General features: G+C 45.1%; 1 protein-coding gene across 2 annotated transcripts; it reads left to right on the forward strand.

The window, feature by feature from the left end:
- The first annotated feature begins 6,247 nt into the window (after positions 1-6,247).
- rexo1 (REX1, RNA exonuclease 1 homolog) lies at positions 6,248-19,712 on the forward strand. 2 transcript variants are annotated; one of them, XM_005733145.1, is made up of 16 exons: positions 6,248-6,621; positions 8,069-9,900; positions 9,996-10,097; positions 11,237-11,447; positions 11,541-11,689; positions 11,779-11,916; positions 12,396-12,519; positions 12,657-12,782; positions 13,284-13,424; positions 13,507-13,620; positions 13,761-13,834; positions 16,045-16,155; positions 16,388-16,503; positions 16,632-16,770; positions 17,050-17,170; positions 18,605-19,712. In XM_005733145.1, exons 1-16 carry the CDS (start codon positions 6,432-6,434, stop codon positions 18,691-18,693), a joined length of 3,777 nt encoding a protein of 1,258 aa, XP_005733202.1. In that variant the 5' UTR covers positions 6,248-6,431; the 3' UTR covers positions 18,694-19,712. The 2 variants fall into 2 exon arrangements, with proteins under 2 accessions (XP_005733202.1, XP_005733201.1); XM_005733144.1 differs by having other exon boundaries at positions 6,249-6,621; positions 9,993-10,097.
- The last annotated feature ends 7,795 nt before the right edge of the window (positions 19,713-27,507 follow it).

The following is a 27,507-nucleotide window of genomic DNA, read 5'->3' on the forward strand; positions in this document are numbered from 1 at the left end:
TTTTTTTTTCCATGCAGGTGCTGTTCAGTTCAGGTGAAACACCAGATGTTTTCCTTTGTTGTTTTTAATGTTTGTTTTGTTTTTGAGTTTTTAAAGTTGAGTATGTGGTGTATGAGGTAAAAATGGAGAAAGTTTAAGTTGAACTGGAGCGTTCGTGCCCAGTGAAGGCAAGTTTTTAAGTGTTATATATATATATTATTATTATTTTTTATATGTGAGCAGGGTGGGGAATTGGCACCAGCACCGATGTGGTAAAACATGAAAGTGGCTGGTACATTTCAGACACAGAAAACATTAGTATGAAGTTGCTGGTGAATTTGGAGCAGTTATCCATGAGTGGCTGGTACATGTTCATTTTTCCCTACTCTGCGTTGGCAATAATCTTTCTTTGTCGTTAATTAGATTAAGTTAAAGCTCATTCTGAAACTGACAGGTAATGGACTGGCGATGACGTCTCTCAGCACTGTAGCCATTTCACCAAAGAGGGTTCAAGTCATGACATTGAAACATATGATCCACGACCTAGCAGAGATAAGTGGGGAACTTCTGATCGTCTCCGTGTCCTGTCGGCAGCACTGCAGCGACGGTACTCTGGAAATGGTGTCAGATGACGCGTTATTCTGTTAATAGGACACTGTAATAGTTCTAAGAATACCTTTCTACAGATGCATAGTTATGAGGGTTTATGTCTTATAATAAGACTTACTTGAATATGTGTATGCAGCTGTTTCTTCATTTTGGAAACTACTTTGCTTATTGGTAATCTCAAAGCATTAAGCTAATGATCAAGGCAATCTTTGTGGGGGGAGGGGGGTGAAAATATACAGATCAGTATTCTGCCTTTTTCTGGGGGGGGGGGTCTTCATACAACTGAGTTTGTCCCTGTCTTTGAATGGGGGTGGATACTCAAACGCACACTGTGGCCATACTCTGTAATATCCCGACCAGTACAGTAAGGGTTTTCTGGGTCATGACCATTTCTATTTCATGTCGAATGGCAGTAGCTTTTGTTTTCTTTCGACTGCCTTTTATTGGGAGAAAGGGGACAAAGTGATATCCTTCAGCCTCCATTTCTTTCTTTCTTTCTTTCTTTTTCTCTTTTTGTATATTGTCGCTGACGTCGTGTTAAAATTCAGTCATTCGAATGGATAGTACCAACAGTCTCCCCACAATCTGAATGTAGCCTGCAGGTGAAAGCATTTAAGGCAGATCAGACAATTTAAATGGTTCCTTCTCATGAGCACAGTGTGCCAGTCAGATACAGTCCAGGCTCTGGGTTGACACCTGATTTTTAACACTGTCTGAATCGCCCCTGAGACCATTGTGTTCATGGGAAGTGGCTTCAAACGAATACATCCTGTAGTACAAGGTATTTTGATTTAAAATAAGCACTTTACTGTACCATGTGAATGATTGCAGTTCACCCAAGGCAACGTTTATGACCGTTGCTTTGGAATTTTGTATTGTTTTTCTAAAAAAAAAAAAAATGCAATAAAATGCTTTGAACAACATTCTCGTCTGGCCTGTCACTTTTTTCTTTTTTGTTTTTGCTTGAAACCAGGAAAGTGAAAGACCTGTACTTTCCCTGCACTCTCAGTAGTTTCACATTAACTAGAAGGCTTATCTTCGGGCCAAGGCTGAGGCCGTTTCAGCTGAATCTGCTGTAAATCCCAGTATCAGTAACGCTCCCTGATAACGTGAGCCGTGTCACAGACGCCCTTGGCTGTTGGTAAATGTTTCTCACACATGGAAATATGACTGTGGTTTCATGACACATTAGTCACGCTTGCAGCAGTGGTGAGGGGAGGCGCTCTTCTCAGCCAGACGCAGACTGATGCAACCTGCTGCAAGAGCGGCAGCCTCTCTGCCACCTGATGATCCTCACAAAATCCCTTCTGCTGAATTAACGAAACATGTCAGTGTATGATTTCAGCAGGATCGGGCATCCTGTGATTAGTCAGCTGTGCAGATAGAAATATCTCAAGAGATGTTATCAGCTGGGCTTGGTCAAATGTGCGTGGAGAGAGGACAAAAATGATGATACTGCACAAGAAATGTTCTGTGTGATGAAAGGGTCTCCAGAGTCTGTGTGTGGTTGGCAGTAACGAGGGTTACAGCAACTGGTTTAGAATGAACTGGCTAATGTGATTACTTGAACGATTATTTAGTCAAAACTGATCTTAAAAGGTGAAAAATGTCCTTCCTGATTCAGTCGTGTCTTTAGATCTCTTGTTTATATCAGGCCGGTGAAACTAATGCTCAGTTATTTTTAATAAGATGATCACTACAATCTATTAGTGATATTTATGTCTGATTTAAACCAAACTTAAATGATCTGTGGGCCCCTGCTGACACTGTCGTCTCATTGGAGGGCCACAAAACAAACAAGAAAAAACCCACAAATATTTCCTGAAATGTAGTGTTTGTTTGTTTTTTTTAATTTCAAATATTGTATGAGAAGACAAAACTGTAAACTAATTGAAGCCTTTCATTGAACTACCAAATAAACACACTGGTCCTCTCTTCCTGGCCACACATGTGGCATCATTTCTGCTTTTATTTTGTTCGTATTTAATAAAATACAAATGCAGACATACGTGTACACATTAGTTTGTGGCTCTTTCACTGAGCTAACACAGCCGATCCCTCGGCATGTTTGTGCTCTCTGCTCATGTTGGCTTCATATTCAGTCATTTTTGGCGTTTTAAAGAACTTATTTTAACATCACACTCAACAACAGATAAATCCTCCCTAACAGTAAAAGTACTTTGTGCATTAGATTTCTTCACGTCAGTAGAAGTGGCCCCGGGCCGCGAGTTTGAGGCCCCTTTTTTAATATATTAAAAATATATTATCAAAGGGTGGGGGTTTCAACCAGCACCCGTGCAGTCGTGGTGATGCTTTAACTCGTCCCCCTTACATGTGGACTGGCAGGACTTCACGCAGTCACTGCGTGGGTTTATCAGCGGAGGCCAAAACACACGCATTCTCACACTGTTGCATAACTTCTTGTTCGGCGCAGAAAACGCGTCAGAGGTCTGGAGGAAACTGCATGATGCAACAGCAGTTTGTTTTCTGTGCGGTGTCCAGGAAACATGGCGTGATCCACGGGAACACCGCGCAGGTATTTGTCTCCCCCTGCTGTCCCGTTAAAGCATTTCAACGGGACGTGCAGGCGGGGTTAATCAGCTGCAGATAACGGAATTTCACGTCCCAACATTTAAACATTCAACAGCATCCAGTTGATGTTATTTGTGCACCGTGTGCGTGCGCAGAGTTGTTTAGAAGGAAGGATTTCTCTAACATGAATCATATGAGCATGTTTACTAATAAGCTACAGGGCCTGCTGAAGTCTGTTTGTGTATCTTTAGATATATTTGTGTCGTGGTTTCGGTCCATTTACTTTTGCTTTTGGTATGTTCCCTGTGAAAACAATCAGCTCTGTATTGACATCTGGTTTGCATTTTATAATAACAAATAATGGAGCCGAGTAGTTGCCTGTTTCACTTCATCTTTAACAGGATCATAGCTACAAAGATATCCGTGTGAAAAGCAACGCGTATCAGTTCACTGAAGGGAATTACAATAAATCCGGTGAAATAAAAGCGTCATCTTTGAAGCCCTTCATGACGCCGTTATTTTTCTCGCCGCCGACACATTCGTGCCATTTTACAGCAAAGTAACAAGTGTAAGCAATACTAGCCAAATTCAACAGAGTATTTCTAGATCTTATCATTTTCATCCATTTGATGAAATTTCTCTACAATTCTACAGCAGCTGCTACAAAATCCATTCTTGGACAAAGGCTCATTTTATTTCTCTAGTTTTGGCTCTGGACACCAGCACAGCGGACACTAAATCAAACAATCAAAATGTGACTGAAGTTTAACCCAAAGATTTTGCATTAACTACTGCAGAACAGACTAACAATCTTAAATGTACGGCTTATTTTTTTAATACTTGAATGAAAATCTTTTGCTGTGAGTGACGGCCTGAACTCTAAATTGCCAAATGCCGTTTGCTCCCTCAGATGCTCTGCCAGACCTTGTTCATGAGACTCTCTGCCTTGAGTTTTGTATTTAATAACTGAAAAGCGGCTCTGTTGGATTGAAATCAGGTGACTCTCTTGTCCACTGAGTAATATCCCGTTTCTTGAGAAGCTCTTGGGCATTTCTACAGATTTTGGTGATTCTGAGCAGAACGCATCGCCCTGCGCACTTTATAATTCATCCTGTTACTTCTATCAGCAGCCGCATCATCAGCAAACATCAGTGACAAGGTAACACTGGCAGCCATACATGCCACACCATGTTTTAAAGATAAAATGGTATGCTTTAGATCACGAGCTGCTTCTCATCCCAGCTGTTTCAGATGTTTTCCTATAAAGTCTAATCCAGTCTTCCAGTTCTTGAGTGTAATCAGCACTCTAAACTTTGCAAGTCCTAAAAATATTTGTATTTTTTTAAAAATAAAAGGCTTTAATTTTGAAAAATCTACATTATCAATGGGGCAAACATTTTAAAATAGTGAGCTTGTTGAATGTTTTTGCCGTAGAAAATCAATAATGTGAACTTCAGCTTATGTAAAATTAAAAGCCAAACTATTATCCATAAGAATAAGTAAGAATGTGTTGAAGAATAAAGGGATTCATATGAAATACTGACTTTCAAACTCTTTTGCATAATCGAGGCTTTCTGTGTACATTTGCACATATCTTAATAAATCACTGCAACTGTTTTTTATTTCCATGCAAAGTATAAAGAAATAAGGAGTGGCTCACTTTTGCAAAGCACTGAAGTAAACCAGCCAAAGGTTCAGGCATTGAAAGACTGCCAATTATTATGCTGCTCCTGCACACCTGAAGCTGAGCTGGATCTAATTGGTAGCGCTGTGCGATACTGCAGGGCCAGTATTGCCGATACCAATACATGTAAAGTATAAAGGGAGCTTGTATAGATGAGAGCAGTGTGTCCTGACTTATATGAATCAGCATTAGTTTTTTAAATTCTGAACACATTTTAATGACCACTAAATCACTGTTAACACAACAAAACACTCCACTGGTTTTGTTGCATTTTGAAATTTAGATGCGACAGTTAACACAAAAAAGTTAAGACATTTATCGCACTGCATGTTCCCCCCCCCCCCCCCACAAAAAAAAAAAATCCAACATAATTTTAACACAATTCAGTGCTACATGCTGAACTTGGAGGATTTAGTATCGATCTCATTGTGCTAGTATCGATCTCATACCAATACTAGCGTTGGTATTGGTACTATCGGTCTGCCCACCTCTACTAATTAAACCGAGAGGAGGGCACAAAAACCACGAGCAGCGCATAGTTAGAAATTTGCCAGTGGAGCTGAAGGTAGGTATCACGTAGGACCACGTTAGGAGCCGGCTAATGTTTTCTTTACCTGGAGGGTGTGCAATTTATTCATTTTTTTAAGGCAGTACAGGAAGTCTGGTTGATAGCGCCAACCACCTTCTAAGTTATGTATTGATAGGTTACTCATTTTTAAACCCTCAAAGTTGTGACCATCCACAAATGCTTAATGTGGGCTTTAGAAAGATTAAATAAATGATCGAATCCAAAGGTTAATCGCATTAACAGGCTGTTTGGGTGTTCAAAGAAGTAGTTCCCTTATTTGAGACCTATTTTTAAGTCCGTAAGTTTGAGGCATTTAATTTTTCTCGGCTAACTTAAAGATGGTGACTGAATAAGTTGGCACAATTCTCAAAAACACTGAGTTAAATCTGTACGGCCCAGATATGTAATTATTCCCCCTTCCTTAAACATTTTGCCCGTTGTAGTGGAAACGGCACAGGCGTTTTATCTAACGAGGGTTTCGTGAATGTTCCGAGCTCTAAAGGTGGACCAACATCTACAACCACCGTTGTTTGTGCTGTGACGTGGTTTCCTTCTTTTCTTCCGCATCACCAGGTCTGTCTTTGAGATATCTGACTTATGTGAAATAAAATCTTGAAACACTTGTCTCGTTTACTTGGCTTTCACAAGGACCATGAAGGGCACATTCAGGTGTTCTGGAATTAGCTTGACTCCGTGTGTTTAAGGTTCTGGACATGTTCGGGGAAATAAATGAATAAATAGCCAACATATTGTCAGCTCCCGTATTATAAACGGAGAAGTGTCCGCCTCAATCCCTTTTCGAGTGGAACAGTGACGGGGTTCGAGGAAAACGGCCGTATATTTGACTCGTTTCTACGCTCGCCGTGTAGCGGAGACGTTACGAGTCGCTGCGAGCCAACCTCACGCGAGATTTCGCTGCTCCTGACCGATTCAACATGGCGCCGTAGGAACGTTGTTATTGTTCCGTCGCTCCTGCTAGCTCTCGCTGTCCGACTAAAACTACGTAGATAAAAAAGGCCGAACGCTTTCGTGCGGGCATGAAAGGAGCATCTGGGGATAATGTTAAGATCCACCGGCTTCTTCCGAGGGATTGACTGTCCGTTTTACGCGGAACACAGCGAGGGCCAAGGCGGCAGGAATGGGTGTAACAGACCGTACTGTCACTTCAGGCACAGCCAGCAGAGACGGCCGTCCTACGGAGCACCGGCAGATGTTAAAAAGCAGAGAGACCTTCCCTCCGCACACAAAGGTGCTCGGCATTATTCTGTCAGTTACTGAATGGACCTAAATACGTGTTTGCACAGTTTGTAGGACGAGTGTGGAGTGGCACACGGTGCTGTGGACGTGTGGGAACTGGCAAATCACAACCAGAAGCCCTGGCAGACGTGTTATTGTTTATATCGTGGATGCGGAGTACATTAAAAAAAGAAAACCAAACCAACCTTTAAGGACGTGTAAAATAACCGCAGGCAGGAAATTGCAGCAGCGCACATATTCTGATGTACTGCTACAAAATTAGAATATTGCACACATGACTGCACAAAGCGAGGCGTGAAAAACGGGACTGAAGCACCAGATGAGGCGGTCACAGAGCTGTTAATATGAGCTCATGTAAAGCAGTGAGGGCGAAAAATGTTCTACTGCACTTGTAGCAGAAGGTGAGGCGTTCATGACCGATTCGCTCTCCAGTAGCTGTTCTGGTCTCTACAGTGTGTTCAGAGGCGTTAAAAAGACGGTGGCACATTCTCCTCGAAGAATGCTGCTCTGCATCCTACTGGACTTTGTTATATTATATGGTAATAATGAGCATTTCCAAGTAAACATTTAGGTTTTAAAATGGGGGGGAAAAGAAAGCAGAAAATGTTTTAATTAAATCTGGGCACGATCACATTCCCACACTTTGCTCATTCCTTTGCCTGCTCCCTTCTTTTCCTCTTCCCTTCTAGCCCCGTCTTTTACCTGCGCTATTCCCTCCTCTGCACATGCGCAGATCACTTTGTATCCAGTCTGCTCGACCTGAGCTGTGCTCATTTCTAATCCTGTCCATCAGCATCCGGCCACCTTCAGCTCCCAAGCCACACATCATAGCAGGTCTCACTAACATCTACTCGAGCATGCACACGTTTCACTCATCCACCTTCATTCTCCACTGTTACACCTGTCTCCCTCTCATTCATCGTGTATTCTGTCCTGCTTCTACCGACTCTGATTCTTCTTCTCTCCGGAGTGTAGCTCCACCTGCTGCTAACTCTCACATCCACGTCCCTGTGCAGTTCTCCTTAAACCTTTAACGCTTCCATTACAGAGCTTCTGAAGCTTTCTGTGCCATTTGTGTCCATATTTAAACGTCAACTCACGTGGTGATAGTTGTGATTATGCCCTAGTTTAACTTGATCTAGCCAACTGCATCTGATGGGAAGAACTTTATCTCGCTCTCCTTCCATCAGTCTAACAGTGACCTCACCGTCTACAAATATTTGACTACATAAGGCAACAATCATTTCCACAGATTGAGTGAGTGGCCTGTAAATTATTGCAGGAACAGTGAATTTTCTACATACAGGGACAGAGAAACAGCTGCAGTGTGAATGCATCACTTCCTGGTTAATATTTGACGTGCTTAACGAGTTGGTTGTATCCGGTCATTTCTATTTAAAATGCACACAGTAAATGATCACTTTTATTCTTCCCTCCAGATCAAGGCTACGATCCCTTCAATCCTGAAGTAGTGAGACCGCAGGAGCAGCAGAATGGCAAGCCGGCTCCCTCGGGCGACATCAGTGGCGCCTTGGAGCTGGTCAACAAGGCCATCGAGGAGGTCCGCAGTGAGGTGGAGCGGGAGAAGAGGAAGCTCTCTCGGATTGGGGACGAACCGTACAATCCCAGCGAGAACGCCAGCTTGTCTTCGTGCAAGACGGACACGAGTAAAGCGGCGGGTTCGCACTTGGCCTATGATCCCGGGAGTTATCAGATCACATCAGGAGGGTATAATCCCACCCCTGGCTGCAGCAAGTACACCTTGGATTCAGACAATCAGGGGCACAACAGCAACTCTATGGAATATGTTCCCACGTCGCTGAAAAGGCCTTTGTCTCGGACACACTCGCACCAACCTCCTTCTCCTCCTCCTAGCCCAAAGCGTTCGAATAGCACGTCCTCTTCAAAGTGCAAATACACTGTGGATAATTCTAGGCCATCCACGGACATGGAGTACGACCCGCTGTCCAACTACTCGGCTGGAATCGCTGTGAAAAACAAGAGGAGTGAGGGCGCTCGGCCCGTCAGGACAGAAGGCAGCAAGGCGCACAAGCTGTCGGGCTCGGAGTTTTCCGATGAGGACTATGTCGTAGCTGCGAAAAAGCCACGGCAGCAAAGCGTAGACACAAAAAAGTACACCTTCTCTGACTCTGATGGGGAGAGCTCTGGGGCAGAGTATCGCCCCACCTCGCTTAGCAATCTGCAGCAGAGAAAAGCCGCCCACGGCTCAGACTCTTTTGGGAAGGGGAGAAAAGGGAGTGGTGAAAGTTTGCTAAATGCACTGATGCAGAGGAATAAGCAGGACTCTGACACCCAGGAAAATATTAAAAGAAAGGACAGCCCAGAGAAAAAGAAGAAAGAGGGAGGTCAGACTAGTCAGGAGAAAAGTAGCAAGACTGAGAAACTACATAAACTTGAAAAGGGAGCAAACAAATCATCCGGTAGTAAGAGTAGCGTCAGCAGCAGCAGTAAAGACAGAGGGTCGATAAAAAGCTCAAACCAGGATTCGGCGAAAAAGGAGAACAGGAGTCACGACAAGAAAGACGACAGGAAGAACACAGTGAAGGTTAAGACGTCGGATAAAATTCGCAAGGAAAGCAGGGACGAAAAGAAGAGCGACACCAAGTTGAAAACTTTGGATAAAGTGAAAACGGACTCGAGCAAGCAAGATAAACATGCAGAAAACGGCGCGAGGGAAAGCAAGAAGCCGAAAACATCAGACAAGGAAAAGGAACAGAGCAAATATAAAGAGCATCCCCACAAAAACGGGAAGCTCGATGGTATTAGAAGAGAAAAAGATGCAAAAAAAGTTAGCAAAAGCGGTTCTAGCAGCAGTAAAGCGAGCCCATCGAACAGCAAAGATAAAGCGAGGCAAAGCGTCGGCGCTTCGAGTGTAAAGAGACAGAGTTTGAGTCTGAGCCACGCTGATCTGTTTGGAGACGAGAGTCCGGACGAGGCCGAGCAGATGGAGGCGGACTACGACGACGAAACCGAGGAAGTCCTGGTGAGGAAATCTGCCGACGCCTTAAAGAGGACTCGTCTAAACAAGAGGAAAGCGTCGGAGCTGACTCCGTCCTCCTCGGAGGACGAGGGCGACCGCGACGTGGACTGCAGCAGGGCGGGCAGGGACGAGGTTGACGGCATCAGATTTGACCTGTCCGGTTTCCAGGACGATCTGGACTTTGACTCGGATCCCATGGAGGAGTGTTTGCGGATCTTCAATGAATCCAAAGACGTGAAGAAGGAAGACAAGGGAAGACAGGCCAAGCAGGTGCTGATGTCTGTCGCGCTTTAGCCGTTTCCTTTTTTTTGCTAATGAATTTGCTTTGATTTCAATAGAAATGTCGTGTTGTGCCCTCTCAGCAGCACTCTAGGGACTCAGAGGAGGAGAAGAGCACAGACAGCACTTTAACCACTCTCTTCCCTGGTCAGAAGAAGAGAGTCTCCCATTTTGTTGCCAAAGGAAATGTAAGTTTCTTCCAGTGTTTTTGTTTTTCCCGTCCTATAATCTCACAGTCAGGACCGGCAGCAGGTGTCTCCGAGGTTGCTCGTTATATAAAGAGTGAGTTTTGTGCACGGTGTCGCACAGAACCACAGTTAATCATCTTACGACCTGCAGGCTTAGTTTAATGCTCATCTTTGATTGGGATATGGAGAAATAACACGTATTGCACAGTGTAACCTTTGACCCGGCTTTTCTTGCTGACAAGTCCAAGGAGACATCTTTAAATGTCTTTCATCAAAACCCTGAAATTTTACTATCATCCGCTGTAAGAAGAAATACAACAAAAACAACATAAAAGCTATAAAGGTTTCAATTTACATGTCCCTAAACTAATGAACTACTTTAAGTAGAGTACTGGCAGTTGAATAGTGCCTCTACCTGTTCCTATAACACCAATAATATTTGCATACTAAACAATAGGTTTTTTATGAGGGGTTAAACTCGATAGAAACACCACAATAGAAATAGAAAAACACGCGGCAGAAGTTTGACACAGCGAGGAAGCTACAGTAAGAGGAGGAACGGGAGGTTCAGGGCTTCTTTGGCTGAGGAGGAGTTCGTCGTTACCACTTGAAGTCAAATGTTTGCGGCTCGTTCACGCTTCTGTTGTCTCTGTTCTTTAAACGCCGGAGTCACGGGGAGGCCAGACAGCAGACCTCGCCTCGACTCCGTGTTATTTCAGTGCAGGTGTGAGTTCGGGAAACGCGGCGGGCGAGGAAGTAAAGAGCGAGAAGGCGATCTGAGGCTGTCGGGGCTTTCCGCTCGTGATTTGTCAGTAGTTAGCCAGTAACTGCTCGACTGGGCGTTTCCATACCTGTGGTGACAAAATGGTCAGCAACATTTTGGGTGATCTAATCAGCGGGTGTCAGCTGACTTTGAAGTGTAGCTTTTTTTTTTGATTGCATCATCAGCTCTGTTCTGAGCAACCAACAGTTTTTTAATCTAAGAAATAAATTCGGCTTACATGTGGCAACCTGTGAGCTCTAACCTCTGACTCACAGTTTCATAGAGGAACTGCCTCCAGACTGATCTGTAACGGTTTGTGTTGTATGTACGTCAGCGCCTTCACTTTTAGATAAAACTTCCTGTTGTCGTTTTTCAGACCGATGCACCTTCCAGGACTGCGGTGCGGCCGTATAAGAGACCCACGGCCCAGGAGATCTGCTACCAGCGTATGCAGATGGCCCAACAGCAAGCGGCTCAGCTCTCTGCTTCGGTCAAAGCAGCCACACAGGCCTCAAGCCCCAGCTTCTCTGGAGAGAGGAAGAGAATAGCGCACCGTCCTAACCCTCAGATAGCATCCTCCAAAACAAGTACGAGTGGCTCGGTTTTCTTTGCCAAGAGGCAGAAATGGCAAACAGCTAGATTTTAAACGCTGACGTTACGTGTGTGTCTTTCTGATTTAGGTCCCGCAGACACTAAACATGCTGCAGGTCGCGTGTTATCCCCCAGTCACACCCTTCAGAGTGTCAAAGCTCAGACCACAGTCGGTATTTTGTCCAAGACCTCGTCTACCGTCACGCAGAAGAGGGTGGCGCACACACCCACCCTGAAGGTATCCCGAGCTTCCTGTAACCTGATGCGTCGGATAGTTTGCGCACGTGGCTTGAAGTCATTGTTCTCTCTCCGTTTTGACCTTTTCAGAGTACTTCAATGAGGCGTCCTGTCATCCCCACCGAGTTCGGGGCCAAAGTTCCCACCAACATCCGCCAGCGCTACCTCAACACTTTCATCGATGAATGCGTCAAGTTTTGCCCATCGGAGGACGGCGCCTTCCAAATGGCATGAACAGCACATTTGAAACAGCCTAGGCTGTTTTTGTTTTGTATGAACCATAGATGGTGAAAAACATGGGCGTAGCTACAAACCTGCATTCTATCTAAAGACCACCAGATGGCGATAGCTGTGGTCCTGTAAAGCCCGTGGGGGAAGCGGCTCACTGAACACTCGTGTGTTCATTTTATGGGCTCAGTCACTCATATCGGGTCATTTTAAATAAAAAATTAGGGCTATTTTAAAAATCTTGATCATATTGTGTATGAAAATGGAACCGCACACTCGTTGCCTCTTTGCATCACTCTTGGTTTTTGAAACCAAAGTGGCGTTGGCGGGGAAACGGTCTTCACAAGGCTTTAAAGCGGGACTTGAGACACCGCCAATGTCGCAGTAGCTACGTCAGTCTTTTCTGCCCTCTGTGGTTCTGATGGTGGATAAAAACCGTTGATGTGCTGCAGCCGTGTAAGCGGAAAGTCTCGTTTCAGGCCCTCGATGAGGAGAAGCTGGTGTACGAGCGCAGTAGCAGTAAGAACATCTACCTCAATGTAGCTGTCAACACGCTAAAGAAGCTCCGGAGCAAGAGCAGCGCCAGTCCGTCTCCCGTCACCAGTAGGTCACCAGTAGGGGTTTCCCATACACGTTACAATGGAGCTCTTTACATCCACAAACAACAACGTGAGTGCAGCAGAAGTAGCAGGTTTTCCATATACAGTAAACATTTGGTGTTTTTTGTGTTTTCCCCGCAGAGGAGCCGGGGTCAGTAGCTAAAAGGAAGCCACAGTCCCACGAAGAAGTTCTGGGAGGTCGTCTTGCTGCCACAACCAGCTTCACTGTGAACAGGACGGGTAAACAGCAGGAGGAGAAACTCATCGGTGAGAGGACGAGTCCGATTTCACGCCGCTCTTTAGGCCTTGTTAGGAACGTTTCTTTCCTCCTTTTGGTTTGCAGATTAAACATCTGATAAAGTGAAAAGTGCAGGACAGAGAAGCTGAAAGATTCTTTGTGTCAAGCAGAGACTTGTTTACTTGTTGAGGCGCTTTTACTTTAACAGTGAAGCTGTTCAGATGGTCTTGTGACTGTTTACCGCCAGCTACCTGCCCCGTGACCCGACGTCAAATGCAGCGTGTTTACGAGACTTTTTCAAAAGGGATCATTCACTGATCAGCAGCAACTAATAAATCCTGTGATATGTTTATAGAGCAGTAGGTAATTCAATTGAATCAGCTGTGGTGGAAATAATCATTAGATGTAACCTCAGATCGTCTGAGCTCATCTCGAGAAGAATAGCAGTCGCGTTCAACGATTGCAGCCGTCGTCCTGAGTTTTCAGCGTCTGTGCAAAGACGTCATTTAGGTGTGTGCGTCTCCCTGCAGGAGCCACACTGTACAGGAAGATGAAGGCGTACCTGATGACAGAGGAGCAGCTCCAGCAGCACGGATACCCGCGGCCGAACCCCGAGGCCGCCGGCAAGGCCGTCGTTTACAACCAGCCCGAGAAGAAGGGCGTCGCAGACCGTGAGTGACGCTCCCGTTTCTCCCTTAATCGCTGTTAAACTGTGAATTCACAGCAATATGAACGTGATCTGTTCTTCTGCAGCGTTTAGCAAGATATGCTGTCGATGCGGCGCAGAGTATAAGGTCAACGTCAACGGCAGCTGCGTGCGGAAGGAGGAATGCAGCTTTCACTGGGGACGTTTGCGCAGACACAAAGGTGCGTTTGCTTTATTCATCAGAAGAGCATCCCATCAGTCTCCCAGTCGGCACCTCAGCCATCTTTGCCTTTCCCTTCTGCTTCTCATTCACTTTCTTTCATTTATTTTTATCTGCTCCTGTCTGTCTCCTCTCTTCAAGTTGCTGGAGGCTGGGAGACCAACTACAGCTGCTGTGCTGCAGCTGTGGGCGCTCCAGGCTGCCAAACGGCCAAGGTACCCTTAAAAGAAAGCACTACATAACAGGACAGCACACTCCCCATCTACATGTATTAATACTCCGTGTATTTAATACAACACTGTAAAGACTGAAATATCTTCTACATGTGGCTTTTTGGACCTTTCTTCATTCTTTTGGCAGAATTGCTCCATCTCATACAGGTTGGAGGGAGCACTGGTTTTCTTCCGTTTCCAGTTCCTTCTACAGGTGCTTGATTGGTCCTGAGCTGGGACACTCTTGTGGTTTCTTGCTGGTGTGTTTCAGGTGTCTTGTTTAAGTTTCTTCTTCTGGGCCTGAAATCTTCGCTCAGACACTCTGTAGCTTCCTGCGTCCACCTTCACGTCTCTCAGCTCGGGTCCCCTTCGCAGGAAAACATCAGCGTTGTGCAAAACTGTACCAACTTTATTCATGAACTGATGCTAGGCGCTCTGCATCATCAACATACGCCTTTGGGAACTTTAACAAAATAGATCAGCCGTTGTTTCAGACCGCAGGACTTTTTCTTCTCGTGGCCGGAGTCGCCTACATCGAGCTGCCTTTCAGCCACTGGCAGCGGGCTGTTCATGCTGTCCTGTGTCTTCACTGTGAGAAGTGTTTGCTCTGATTTTTCCCGTGGAGCTGTGACCAAGACGTTTCGTCCCACATTAGTCAGATCCAGGACCGTTAATGTTTCCCATCATTGTCTTTTTTAATGTTGCAGAGATTTTCTTAACATCCTCACAGCTGCGCTTTGACACAATCTTGTCTCACAGGTGTGACGACAACTCCAATCAGGCATAACATTATGATTGTCACTTCACCGCGGCGCCGGCTAATTTAGGGAGCAGTGAGCATTTTGTTGTGTCAGAAGCAGGAAAAATGATGACGTGTAAAGTGAGTGAGTTTGACGGGGGCTGCATGACTGGGTCAGAGCATCTCCAAACTGCAGCTCTCGTGGGTGTTTTGGGTCTGGAGGAGTCAGCATCTATCAAAGGTGGAGGAAGGAACAGCGGTGGACCAGCGACAGGGTGATTGATGTATGTGGCGACTGAAGGCGGCCCGCCTGGTCTGAGTGACTTTAAAGGGTGTGTTGCTAACATCTTGGTCTGAAGCATCATAAACCTGACAGCTAAAAACGGTTTAAAGTAATAAAGTGTGCATAGATGTGTATAAAGTGCAGGTATGAAAGCACCTGATAAAAAGAGCAGGCGTGCACGTTCAGTTTCTTTTCTTTGTTTTTCTGTCTGAATGTCAGTAAAGTTTTCACCTTTGAAGACAGATTCCTCGTTTGTGTCTAAACTTGGCTGTAACTGAGAGAAATAAGAAGGAAGCAACAAAGTGCCAGTCGTGATAAGAACTGGTTTGTGGTCATGGTGCAAAGAATCCTGCACATTGCACGTCTCCTGCCGATGACCTTTCCGTGACCTAAACGCAAACTCGCAAGGTCGAGAAAAGACGAGAAGAAGATTTCTTGCTGAGAGCCGCGTTGTTCAGAATCTACTCGCACAAAAGTACCTGATAACACGCCGACAGACGTGTTTGATGAGAGTCCGCTTTGTTAAAACTACAACGTCCTGCAGATGGAGTACAAAGGTGCATCTTAGATAGGCGGAAAGCACAACTTCGTTACCGGGGTTGGAGTTACTCGTTGCAGCTGTTCATCCTGCTGCGCCTCCGGCCTTTATTAAGGCTTCTCTGCGATGCCTCCAGCTTTTTAACTGACGGCATAAATCATACAAGCTCATAATCTTGATTTATTAAGTCTCACCCAAGGCAACAACTTCATAAGATGCGGATTTTATTAAAGCAGCGTCGTGTTCAGAGTTCAGCGGTGGGTTAGAGGTCGGTTCAGAGTGAGATGGACACGAGTCACTCATGGTCTCAGTTGATGTGTTGAATCACAGCAGGGCGCTGCATCGATTCGACCTGCGGGACGGAAACACCGAAGCCCCTTTGCTTAATATTTGGAGAATTTAACCAGCTCTCATTACGGCTGCAGTGCAGCTGCCTCCAGGTCGTTTCACTCAGAGACTTTTATATCGTCCTGCTCTTATCTAGCAATGGATTAGCAGGAGTTGATAAAAAGCCAGCACACTCGGGGACTGATCTGCTCTTTATAGAGGTCGAATTGACCTTTTTAATACCTTATGTTACATGCATCCCTGTTTATTTACATATGTACATATTACTAAGTTTATCAGACCTAAAACGGTTCCTGTCCCCACAGCAACACGTTCAGGACGGGCGTAAAGAATCACTGGACGGCTTCGTGTCGACCTTCAGCAAACCTCTGCCTCCAGATGGAAACGCAGGGGTGTTTGCTCTGGACTGTGAGATGGTGAGTTCACCACCATCTTCAGTTTTGTGCGTTTTTATAGTTAATTTATTGAGTTTATTGTTGATTTATACGTAGTTTCACCTGTGAAAACTTGGCAAATAATTATGCTTTTATGCTTTTTTTGTTACTTATATGTTTGCTAAAGAAAATCTTTATTTCAAAGAGAGTCTCTTGTGTAGAAATGATGTTGTTTCTTGTCGTTTATTCATTTTCCCCCCACCTGTGGAAACAGTGTTACACAAAGCAGGGTCTGGAGCTGACCAGGGTGACGGTCATCGACTCAGAGATGAAAGTCATCTACGACACGTTTGTGAAACCTGAAAGCAAAGTGGTGGACTACAACACGCGGTGAGTCCTGAGACAATATATCAGCCGGCTTTTGCTGCTTAACTAAACCAACAGTGGGGAAAAATGTTCCTGGTTTGTCAAATAATTTTGATCTCGGGTCTGATTTTGATCTCGTGTGTGACTCACAGGTTTTCGGGTGTAACGGCGGAGGATCTGGAGAGCGCCGCCATCACCCTGAGAGACGTTCAGGCCGTGCTGCTCTCCATGTTCAGCGCTGAATCCATCCTGATAGGACACAGCCTGGAGAGCGACCTGCTCGCTCTGAAAGTGAGTCGCTTCTTCACTGAAGAAAATTTAAAGCAGTTTCATTTTTCCTTTTTCCCCTTCAGCCGTCCACCCAGCTGTGCAGGTTTCCTGAAAGTCTTGTGAATATCATAACTCGAACAGGATTTTATATCGTGAGTGCATCTGCTTGGAGGGTGAGAGGTAGCGCTGGTGCTTAAAATGTATTAACTTAACCCCACGAGGTTTACCAAACGGTCACTGCAGTGAGTTTTTTAAAAGCTATGATGTCACAGCGTGGGTGCTTTCCTCTCTGGATTGCAGCTCATCCACAGCTCGGTTGTAGACACGGCCATCGTGTTTCCTCACCGCCTTGGTTTGCCCTACAAGCGTGCCTTGAAGAACTTGATGGCTGATCACCTCAAGCGCATCATCCAGGACAACGGTGAGAACGATGTCGTTGATTTCTTTGTAATTCTTCATAAAAATTGAGCACCGCAAACACCGGTGTTTCTCAGCAGCATCTAAACTGATCTGTGTGGAAAATGACATGAATGTTGTTTGAATTGCTCCGATTTAGTTTGGACGTTTTTGGAAAATTAGGAATGGGGGTGGAGCCTGTAAGGGCTGCGATGTGCACGGTGTCACACACGGTGTTTCAGGATGAAAAGAGTAAATTGCTGGTAAATCTTTAGGGGAGGACGGCTCTTCAGATGGATGCTGCTCCAGTCATTTTATGAAGTGGGTGAAATAATAGTTAAATGATTCAATTATAACAGCAGTTTCATGGGAATGTAGTAAACCTGGAGGGTCCAATAAAATGAAACTGAGCAGCTATAAATTTAAACTCATGAGTGGAAGCTCATCTCACACAAGTTTTAATTCTGCTGGTGAAAAAGACAAAGTGCTTCAGGTCTAACTGATGTGACTGCAGTGTGACCGTGTCACCAGCAGATGTCGCTGCAGAAGCCCGAGTGTTTGGGGAGAAATCTGTGTTTTTGACCTGAAATACAAACGTCCGTCTACGACAGCAACAGCTTCACGTCCTCAGTCATCCAGGTCACGGTGGCAAGAAGGCAATTGGACTTTGTTTTGTTGGTAAAGGCTTTTCAGCAAAGAGGCTTCTTCATGTCTGAACACTTGGTGTTCACAAACCAAAAAGAAGTCCACTTGCCTTCATTCCAAGTACTCAAGACTCTTATTTGTCCACTGTGAACGACCATCTTTGAACAGAGGGCGGGGCCTATGACACCAACTGTCTGCCATCGATAATCCAGTTCTGAGATCCTTCCCAGACGCCTCAACGCCCACTCACATCCTGGGCCCTTTGACCTCAGGAAATCACATGGGGCCAGGTTTCCCAATGGGTTCACCTGAAACCCTGGCTGATTGTGACCCACACCCGTGTTCATACCTTGGCTCGTGTGATTAGGTAGAGGATCATCAGCGGGTCCTTTGTCCCTCTTGGTGATTTACTCCCACAGAGCTTAAACTCTCCACCATTTGACCCTAGAACTGAAGAAGCTTCTCGGATGAGAGGTGAAACGTCTTCAAGCAGGTTAAACAAGTCCAGACGCTTTTCTCTCCAAGCTCCTTAGACTACGATGAGCTGGATGACTGAGAACCTTCACAGAGACTCTTATTTTTGCTGTTCTTCTAGCAGATTTTCATCCTGGCCTTCAGTCATGAGTCAGTTGACTTTCTTTGAAGAGCTGCTTAAAGGGATTATTTTACTCATTAAAGTCACTTTACGTGTGTTGAGAAGTTCTGAGAGCTCTTTGCCTCCGCTAGCTTCAATGACGGGAAACGTAGGAACAAACGGGGCTTAAAAAGAAGACGATGTTACTTCTTTGTTTGTAACTTGTGCGTGTCTTTTCAGTGGAGGGCCACGATTCGAGCGAAGATGCAACTGCCTGCATGGAGCTGATGATCTGGAAGATCAAGGAAGACGCAAAGGTCAAAAGATGACCTCTGACCCCTCTGCTCTGTGTTCTTCAGTATGATTTCCTGCTTTCATGCTGGTTGCAGGCGGACAGAAGTTCAGGAGCACTTGCTCTCACTAAGAACCTGTGGTCAGAGGAACGGGGGAGGCGGGGCGAGGGGGGCATTGAGCAGAGTTTGACATTTTAATCAGTAAAAGGCTGAGAGGTGATGATGATGCTGAGAGGAGCTCGTGATGATGCTGTCTACTGTGTTTGAGATGCGAGCTGTCAGCCCCCCCAAAGCAATAGGAGCCTCGATTAACCATGTTTTCACTCGTGGATTTTTCTTCAGTTCTAAATAATGTAAGTTAACACATATTTCTGTTTAAGGCCTCAAACCCACTCATAATTAAAAACCGCTCCACGGGAGAACTAGTTAGAAAGTCGGGTCGTTGTCCACTGAACGTTAGGAATTATTATGATATTCATGGCAGGCTGTACCTTCGGCCTAAATTGCACTATAGAAATGCTCTTGTTGTTTAGGGCCCAAGTCTGAGTACCTCATGTGTGTCGTAACGAACGATGTGTTACTTGTTCTTAGTTACATTTAGGTGCTTTCAGCCGTGTAAATGCGCTTCTTCGCGTGGCACCTAGTTTCCTGTCGCTGGCGCTCTGTTTATACGGCGTTTCTAACAGAGATCGTTTTGTCGGTTGCCTCTCAAACCTGAGAAATACTTGATTGTGTCGGAGGGCAGAAAACAAAATAAAGTCAGCCTGTTTGGTTTGGTGTAGCTGAAGGATTCTCTGTGTTTTAGTGTCCAGGCACAACAGTGACCATCCACCGCTGTCTCTGCGTGAAGTAGAACCACAGGAATAGTCGTGCCAGCAGGTGTGACTTTGTTTTTCCTCCGTAAAATGACTCAATTATGTTCAGTTGTTGAACTAAGCCTTGGTTGTTAACGGCAAACAAGTCTCCGTTTAGTGAGCATCAGCGAACCTGTGCTGTTTATGTTGGAAATGACTGAAAAACTACCAGTGCTGTAAATAAGCAGTTTTCCTTTTGTATTCAATTTTTTTTTTTGGTGGTTTATCTTTTTCTATTAAAATCTATTAGTTTAAACTAAATGTTGCTCTGATTTCTGGCTCCATACACACCCGTACACCTGCCCGTCATGAATCCTGTGCTGTCCTTTCCTAATGCTCCTGTCATCGTAACACACCCACGTCACCAAGCAAAATGAATCCAGTGAAATTCCCAGTCAGGAACCGGCCAACACCCAGGGAACGTGGTAGAGCGGGACGCTGGCGGGAACTCTGTGCAGCTGACGTCTGGGCAGAAATGATGTCATCGAGTCACGTCGACATCGCGTTTCCAGCAGCTGAGTGTTTCAGGAGGCGGACCCAGCATTGGGGTGTCCTAAAAATATAAAAGTTACTTAAGCTTACTTACTTTTAGGAGTCAGTTCATGTGAAGATGAGACTTGTGAAACTTCTCCTGTTGCTGTTGAATTGAGTGTGACACCTGTGATTCCTCTTATTTCTTTTAAGGCTGTTATTTAGAAGAACCCCTCTGTGAACTAGAAGTGCTGTTCTCTGAATAACAGTCAGACCTCGACATGATTTTTGGCCTAAAGAAGTTTGATTGCGAGGTTCCTCTCCCCTTTAGTCCAACCAGAGGTGGCTCCTACTTCACAGAAGATCTATTCTCAGGCCTCACGTGTCGCACTGGTTTAAGTATCCGGTTGAACCACTTGTGACATCACTATTTAGTGTTAAACTGAACACACACACACCTTTCAGTGCAGCAAAGCTTAAACTTCCAACACATAATATTCTCAATCCTGTATTTTTTCCATAAAGGGGACTTTAAAGTGTGATACAGGATGTTTTCATTATTGTGCGTTTTCTCGAGCAATGTCTCATTTTAAGCTTGATTTAACAAACTGAGCTCGACATTTCGACAGACAGGGAAGAAAGAAATCATTTCCATGATCTCTCGAGCTGCTGAAAAGAACTTAAAAACAATGGTAAATGTAAATATTGCTTTACTTGTCCCTAAGGACCCCAAAGCACTTTACACAACCAGTCATCCACCCACTGGTGATGGCAGCTACATTGTAGCCACAGCCACCCTGGGGCGCACTGACAGAGGCGAGGCTGCCGGACACTGGCGCCACCGGGCCCTCTGACCACCACCAGTAGGCAAACACAGGTGAAGTGTCTTGCCCAAGGACACAACGACCGAGACTGTCCGAGCCGGGGCTCGAACCGGCAACCTTCCGATTACGAGGCGAACTCCCAACTCTTGAGCCACGATCGCCCCAGGAAAAAGGAAAGTTTCCTGCTTAAAGTTTGCAGCAAAGTTGTTAAAATGAGTTCAAACAGCGAGGGGCCACTTCCACTTGGATCCGTCACACAGGTGCTCTTTGTGTGCACAGCAAGTGCTCGAACTTTAGATTTTGCAGATTCTTGCTGAATTCTTGCCGCTCGGGACTTTTAACTTGTCGTGGGTCTCTGCTGTTGTTCAGATCAGAGGACTTCTTCCACCGCAGCTGCACAAATGCTTTGTGACAGTGTGACAGCTTTTTCTCGGGACAGGCCCGGGCCTCTTGCAGGCTATATGTCCCTTTAAAACAGCAGGTGCAGCCGGTTTAAACTCTCCTCTCTCCAGCAGATGTGTAAATCGTAAAAAAAAAAAAAAAAAAGATAAGAGAGAAATGCTAAACTGTGAGGCCCATCCTTTCTTCAGTGTGTTTGCCTATTAAGCTCCTCCCGTCACATGTCAGTATGCATTTCCCCAGGCCGGGCCACGGACCCCAGGTATTAAAAGAGCCAGTTAGCAGGGATCAATACCTACACAATGTTCCAGTGACAGGGAGGGGCCTTCCTAGTGTTTATTGAGTGTTCCAGAGATTTCGAACATGTGGAGCAAAGCAGCTTAGAGGGGTCGTCTTCATTATCAAATTCGATCAGTGCCTCTCTTTCTCTGTCCCCCGTGATCACCTTTGACTGGTGGTGGTGGGAGGAGGGGGAAGCTGCAGGCCGGGACCCCAAAAGTGACCACATGCTGAGAGACGGAGGGCTGCATTATCTCTGAGAGGAGCAAAGGAACACTTTACTGCCCACATCGTGCATGGACTTAAAACTGACGTTGGAGTTTATCGAGTCTGTAATCGATAAGTCGTTAACAATAAATGATTGAGCTGCTACAGCTTTTCTCGTGGACCTTTGCTTCCATGGTGCAACCTGGAGCCAAGTGCTCGTAGGCTGTAAATAGCGATCACTTTCATCATCGATGTACAAAAACTGACACACTCGGACGTCTCGTTTGGTTAGATGCACAAATCAGAACTTCAAAAATATTAGTGAGAAAGATCCCAAACATACTGGCAACACAGAGGAAAAAAGGAGGGTGGATGGTTAAATGGAAAAGACTGACCTCGGGGAAAAAGAGGAACGAGAAAACATGCGCACAAATGGAGACTTTGGAGCAGGGATGTCAAAATCTTTTCACATCATGGACCAGACCAGTGCAAGACCTTTAACTAAGCATCGAATCCTGAGATGTCTTAATACAAGAACAAAAGTTCAATTTCAACAGCACATCTGGGTTTTTCATTGCTGAGGCTGCCTTGTATTTATAAAACACAAGGTTTTTATTAATATGCTGATTTTTCATTTATTTAATTTTTTGCTTTTACTGTGGAACCACCAAAAAACGTTCAATTGTAAATAGTTCAAATACCTGGCTTTTACACTTAACTACTTTGGTATCAGCAGCTGTAAAACCTATAAAAAAATACAGTTAAAAATTCCAAATCTATGCCTTCCTTCGTATTTCTCAAAGCCTTCGAGGAGGCCGGATTGGAGTCTTTACTGGGCCACTTCGGGCCCACAAGCCTTCTGTTTGACATCCCTGTCCTAGACTACATTAAAAGTTCATAAATGGTCTACACAAGCACGCTGCTCCCCCTGTTCCTCCATCAGGTCACTCACTCTCTGGACTTCTTTAGCAGCGGTTGCCTGTGTAAAGTATTCGCTCCTCATTGGTGCGTACGGGCTTCAAACTCCTTTAAAAGTGCAGCAAAATCACTATTTACACAGATTTTATTGTCACTGGGTTTAAGACCCACTGAGTTTCCCCTCTGTTGGTCTGACTTCACCCCTGCTCCCCTGTGTAGCATGCTGCGGGTGCCCTTGACCCCGGGGACACACACAGCTGCCCGTCCCTCCCTGCCTGTCTTTAATCTATAGCTCCAATTAGGAGACTGATCTTTACTGAGCCCCTTATTGATCAGCCGGTGTGGCTGCTTATTACCGTGCTCCCAGGGGCTGCAGAGGACATCACAGTAAGATAACGGGACTCGAATTGCACTTTAATTGTTGTAAAGCAGAAGTTATTCAGGTCTGCTGGATTTCTTAGTGTGTGTGAAAGTTTGCTTGTAGCTGTCATAACTCATCTCCTCACTGCCTTTTCTGAGCCGCAGTGCGTATATTTGAGCTTTTCGTGTGTGTTTGCAGCCAGGTCAATGTCACTCTAAGCCCCGAGTGTCATAGTCAGTGTCAGGCCTCAGCGTGATCCTGGCACTCACAGGGACTTAAGAGGACCGACCGACCCGCCGCCGCCGCTCTCCCAGTCCCCCCTCAGGTCAAAGGCCAGCGGGCCCTATCGATTCCCCCGAGTGTTGTGCAGAAGTCTTTAGATCCTCTGCTCTCCCTTCTTCTGCACACATGCTCCCGGACTCTTACCCCCCCTTCAAAAGGCCTCCCAATTGTATTTTGCGCGCCAATCGATCCATTCGGTGTCCGAGGGGGCCGTCCTTTAAGATAACTGACAACTACAAAGGTCCCGTCCTGACAGGCCCTTGTCAATACAAATTAGCACTATTGATAAGTAATTAAAGAAAGACTGGGCCACTATATAAAACATCTGTTAAACAGGAGGCATTAACATCTTACTGACCAAATAAAAAGAAGCAGAAGAAGACGAAAAGCACGGCTCCAAAACCAAAACAAACAGGAGGCGAGCGCACGCCTGAAATCGATCAAAAGCCGAGATCATTTACTCTAGTTTTGTTTTTTCTGCAAAATATTTGACAGTTTGTCGGTGGGAGGCTCACAGGTTTCCCCCCTAAACTCAACTAAGATGTACCTGCACATGTGATGTGACAATAAAAGTGATTTGATTTGATTTGATTTGAGATGCACAAGTTAAAAACAGGATTTGGGACCTCACAGCTGGTTTGGAGGACCAGTCCTGATGAGACTGCACTCTCACTGGTGAAGGACCCACATTTTGAACTTTAAGGGGAGCACTGGTTGGTTTAATAAGTTATATTCAAAAGTTTTTCTCTTTGAACATTCTTGGCTTTAAACCATGGATTATGTCATTTTCTCCACACCCAAAAAGTTGTTCCTGTTAATGATTTCTAAAGCGAATATTAACCGCTACTGTTAACAGCTCCTAGTAAAGGCTGACTCATTAGCTTTGTCTGAATTGACTTATCCCCTGACTAACACACACAGCCTGCTGTGTGTTTGAAGCAGCGTGTGAAGTATGTACGAGCACTAATGTCATGTTTGGTGACACCGAGCAGGATGGAAACTGTAAACCGTTCACACCATCATTTTCTTATTGGGAGCAGAGCAGCAGGGTCCCTGTAATTCCCTCTGCTATGTGACAACAGTTATTAGACCTGCATAACACCTGCTCGGCGGTGAGGCTGTTGTCAGTGCTGTGACTCGGCCTTTTGTCTTCTATTCGCCGTAATCCACGCATGTGTAAGTGGATCCTCTAAGAGCAGGATAACTCCTCTTAAGTGGTCTTAAACTCTACAGGAGGGGCTGAAATCCACTAACTTCTCATTTACCTCTGCACTCCGGGCCTCGAGGCAAAAGCAGTTTTTACCTCGGTGATGGGACGGTACCCTCTCTCGGACAGCATTCACATAAACACCGATGAAATACGGCGACAGCGTCGGTTAAAGGTCACTGGGTGTTGAGAGTTTAAAGACGCTAAATGAAGCGCCTCGCTTGTGTCGATGGGTAGGTGGTGAACCCGGACGAGCCCTGCCGGCCCGCAGAAGGGGGAAATGAACCGGAGTGGGGGTGGGTGGGCAAGCGAGGGGGGCTCGTGAGTGAGTCGGTGGTGGCTGCTCTGGGATGGGGAGGGTCACACACAAGCACACTCTTTGTGTGCCTCTAATCCCCCCAGCCAACACAGCTTTGGCCAGGTTTCATCATGAAAGTGCCATGAAATAACTACTTTTTTCTCTCCTCGCAGTAAATCTCCCCTAATCCTGCGGGCTGTGGAGACAAAGGCCTCCGGGACCTAATCCTGGAGCTTTTAGTGGGGCTGAGGGGCTGGCTGACAGAGCCTCTTCTAAATGACTTATTTCTATCGGACACTAATATAGCCTGACAGCCAAGAACAGTGAAAGGAGAAGAGGGAAAAACACAGGGAAGAGAGGAGCACAAACATTTTCACATATTTTGGAAGTCTAAGCAGTTGATTGTGTTTGAATGGGAAACAAGTGAAGTGAACCGTGGTCAACCCTCAAGTACACGGCATGGGACCAGCAGGGAGGCAGCTCAGGTGTTTTATTGCTGAGTATCAACACAAATGTGAGCAATTTTCTTACCTACAATCGATTTTTGGACTTGTTTTGCCATCAAAACATGTTTGATGCAGGTCTTTGCTTCATTTCTAAATGAACAGTCTGCGGTGCAGGACACTCTTCAGACTGCATCAAGCATCAAGTATCCACACAGTCATTGCTGAAAACACAGACTTATTAGCCTCACTGTATCTGTCCACTTTACTGTGGAATAGGTTTAAGGGATAAACTCTATTAACTCTTTCAGCACCGTTAAATCTCTGTTTAACCTGGAAGAAGATCTCGTCTGATGAGGTTTCCTAGTTTTACTCATTGTTAACGTTGTTTTCAATCCAAGAATAAAGACTGTAGTTTGTTTTGTAGAGATGAATTTTGCATTTTGGGCTTTAAAACAAAAGAAATATCTTCCTTTTTCTTTTTCTTGGTCATTGGAGTATGAGTATATGGAGAAACCTGGATTTTGTTACACTGACACAAACAGTTCTGAAACGTCTTCTCCCGTACTAAATTGTTAGGTCAGCATTCATCCCAAGAATCTGGGCTCTGGTACGCTGTTGTGAAGTTTCCTAATGAGGTGTTGTCTCATTATAAAACTGTCCAGTTTGCTTTGAAATGACAAACTTGTGACAGAAAACCTGATTATAAGCTGGAGGTGAAAGAACAGGGATGCAGATAAAGTGTGATGAAGACACCAAAGAGATGCATTCTGGGACATGAGGGCATCCAGTGTTTTTGGAGCTTTGCCAGAACCGAAGTCTCAGAAATTTTGTTTTCTGAGTTCTTTGCAGAAATGAGCATCAGCGTGTCTTCTTTCTAAGCCTTGAGAGTCCAAACGTGACACCATGAGCTGAAAACAAAAGTGGAAATACTTCAAAGTGTTTGCTGTTAAACTAGACATGGTTTCTAAAAAGTCCACCAGAAGTGATGGCGATGAAAGTATTCTGGCTCCACACTGGTTATTTGGTGCTGGAGGACTTTATTCTTTCTGGTGATTTGATGCAGTCCTTGATTTGGTCTTGTGTCCCTGAGAGGACTTCTAATTTAGCTCAGCTGGAGCTTATAAATTGTTCTCGCAGAGTAGGGTTCAGATTAACTTCACATTGTGACAGTTCATAGGCAAAATATGGTCCCTGTTAGCAAAACAAACCCTTAGAGAAAACCCCCTCCGAGGGGGAGACTGTCAAAACCAGCGGTATGGGAGAAAGAGGGACCGAGAAGGAGAGGACAATCAAAGGCTGTTATTTTAATCTGCCCTGCCTCGGAGATTAGCCGACCACATTGTTTTAATTGTTTTAAAGGGAGGGAATGAAACGCGCTCTTATAGGGAGATCCTTGGCATAAATCTCTCAAGTTCAATAGTTTCAAAAACTTGAGCTCCTCGCATCCCCCCTCTCTCCCCTCATCCCACCTAATCCCGGCTAATACCTTTCTTTCTATTGGCTAATGGCTGAGGGGAGCCTGGGTAAACGCTTCTTAAATAGCCGTGGGTGAGAATGGTTTGGGAGAATTAAGCCCATGCCACGACAAAGAGCGCTGCTCTGCGAGGATATAAGGCCCAAATTGGACTAAAAAAACCTGGACTACCGTTTACTGGCCGACCTGTGTGCATGCGTAAAGACGCACTTGGAGCTGGATCTCACGGTTCTGCTTTGGATTCGAGTATCAGGTAAAAACACGCACACTTTTAAAACTTAAATAAAAGAAAGGAGGAGATTTGAGTAACGTCTTAACCCGGATAGCAACTTACTATCCTAGTTTAGCTTCCTGGCTGCGTGATGATATCACTGAATTTACGAACTAAGACTTTTGAGCTCTAAACTGCGAGTTAAACGGCAGTCAAAACAGAAATAGCTCTAAAGCAGAAGCAGAAGTGATAACCCACGAGTGCCGACGTGATCCTAGATCCGTTCACACTGATATCACTATTATCGAAAGAGGCAATTATACCGTTTTATCTACTTTGACCCGTTTACGCCCAGAACTTCAGATTCTGTTACACCAGCGTAAATAATGACGTCATTTCAGAGAAATCAGTGGAGTTTATATCAATAGAGTTTATTCTCATTCTCTCTCAGATTTTATTACAATAAAAAAATAATATGGTCTTTTATTAATTTATAATAAGACAAGTGTCGCCGTGTTCCCATTTAATTAGTAGTTAATTCGTTTGGAGAGGAGCTGGCGGTGATGTGGAGACTTAAACTCTGGATTTTCGATTAATCTTAACTTCGCTTCGGTGGGCA

The sequence above is a fragment of the Pundamilia nyererei genome, unplaced genomic scaffold (assembly GCF_000239375.1).
Source record: "Pundamilia nyererei isolate P.nyererei 1_Seehausen unplaced genomic scaffold, PunNye1.0 scaffold00050, whole genome shotgun sequence".
Taxonomy (NCBI): Eukaryota; Metazoa; Chordata; class Actinopteri; order Cichliformes; family Cichlidae; genus Pundamilia; species Pundamilia nyererei.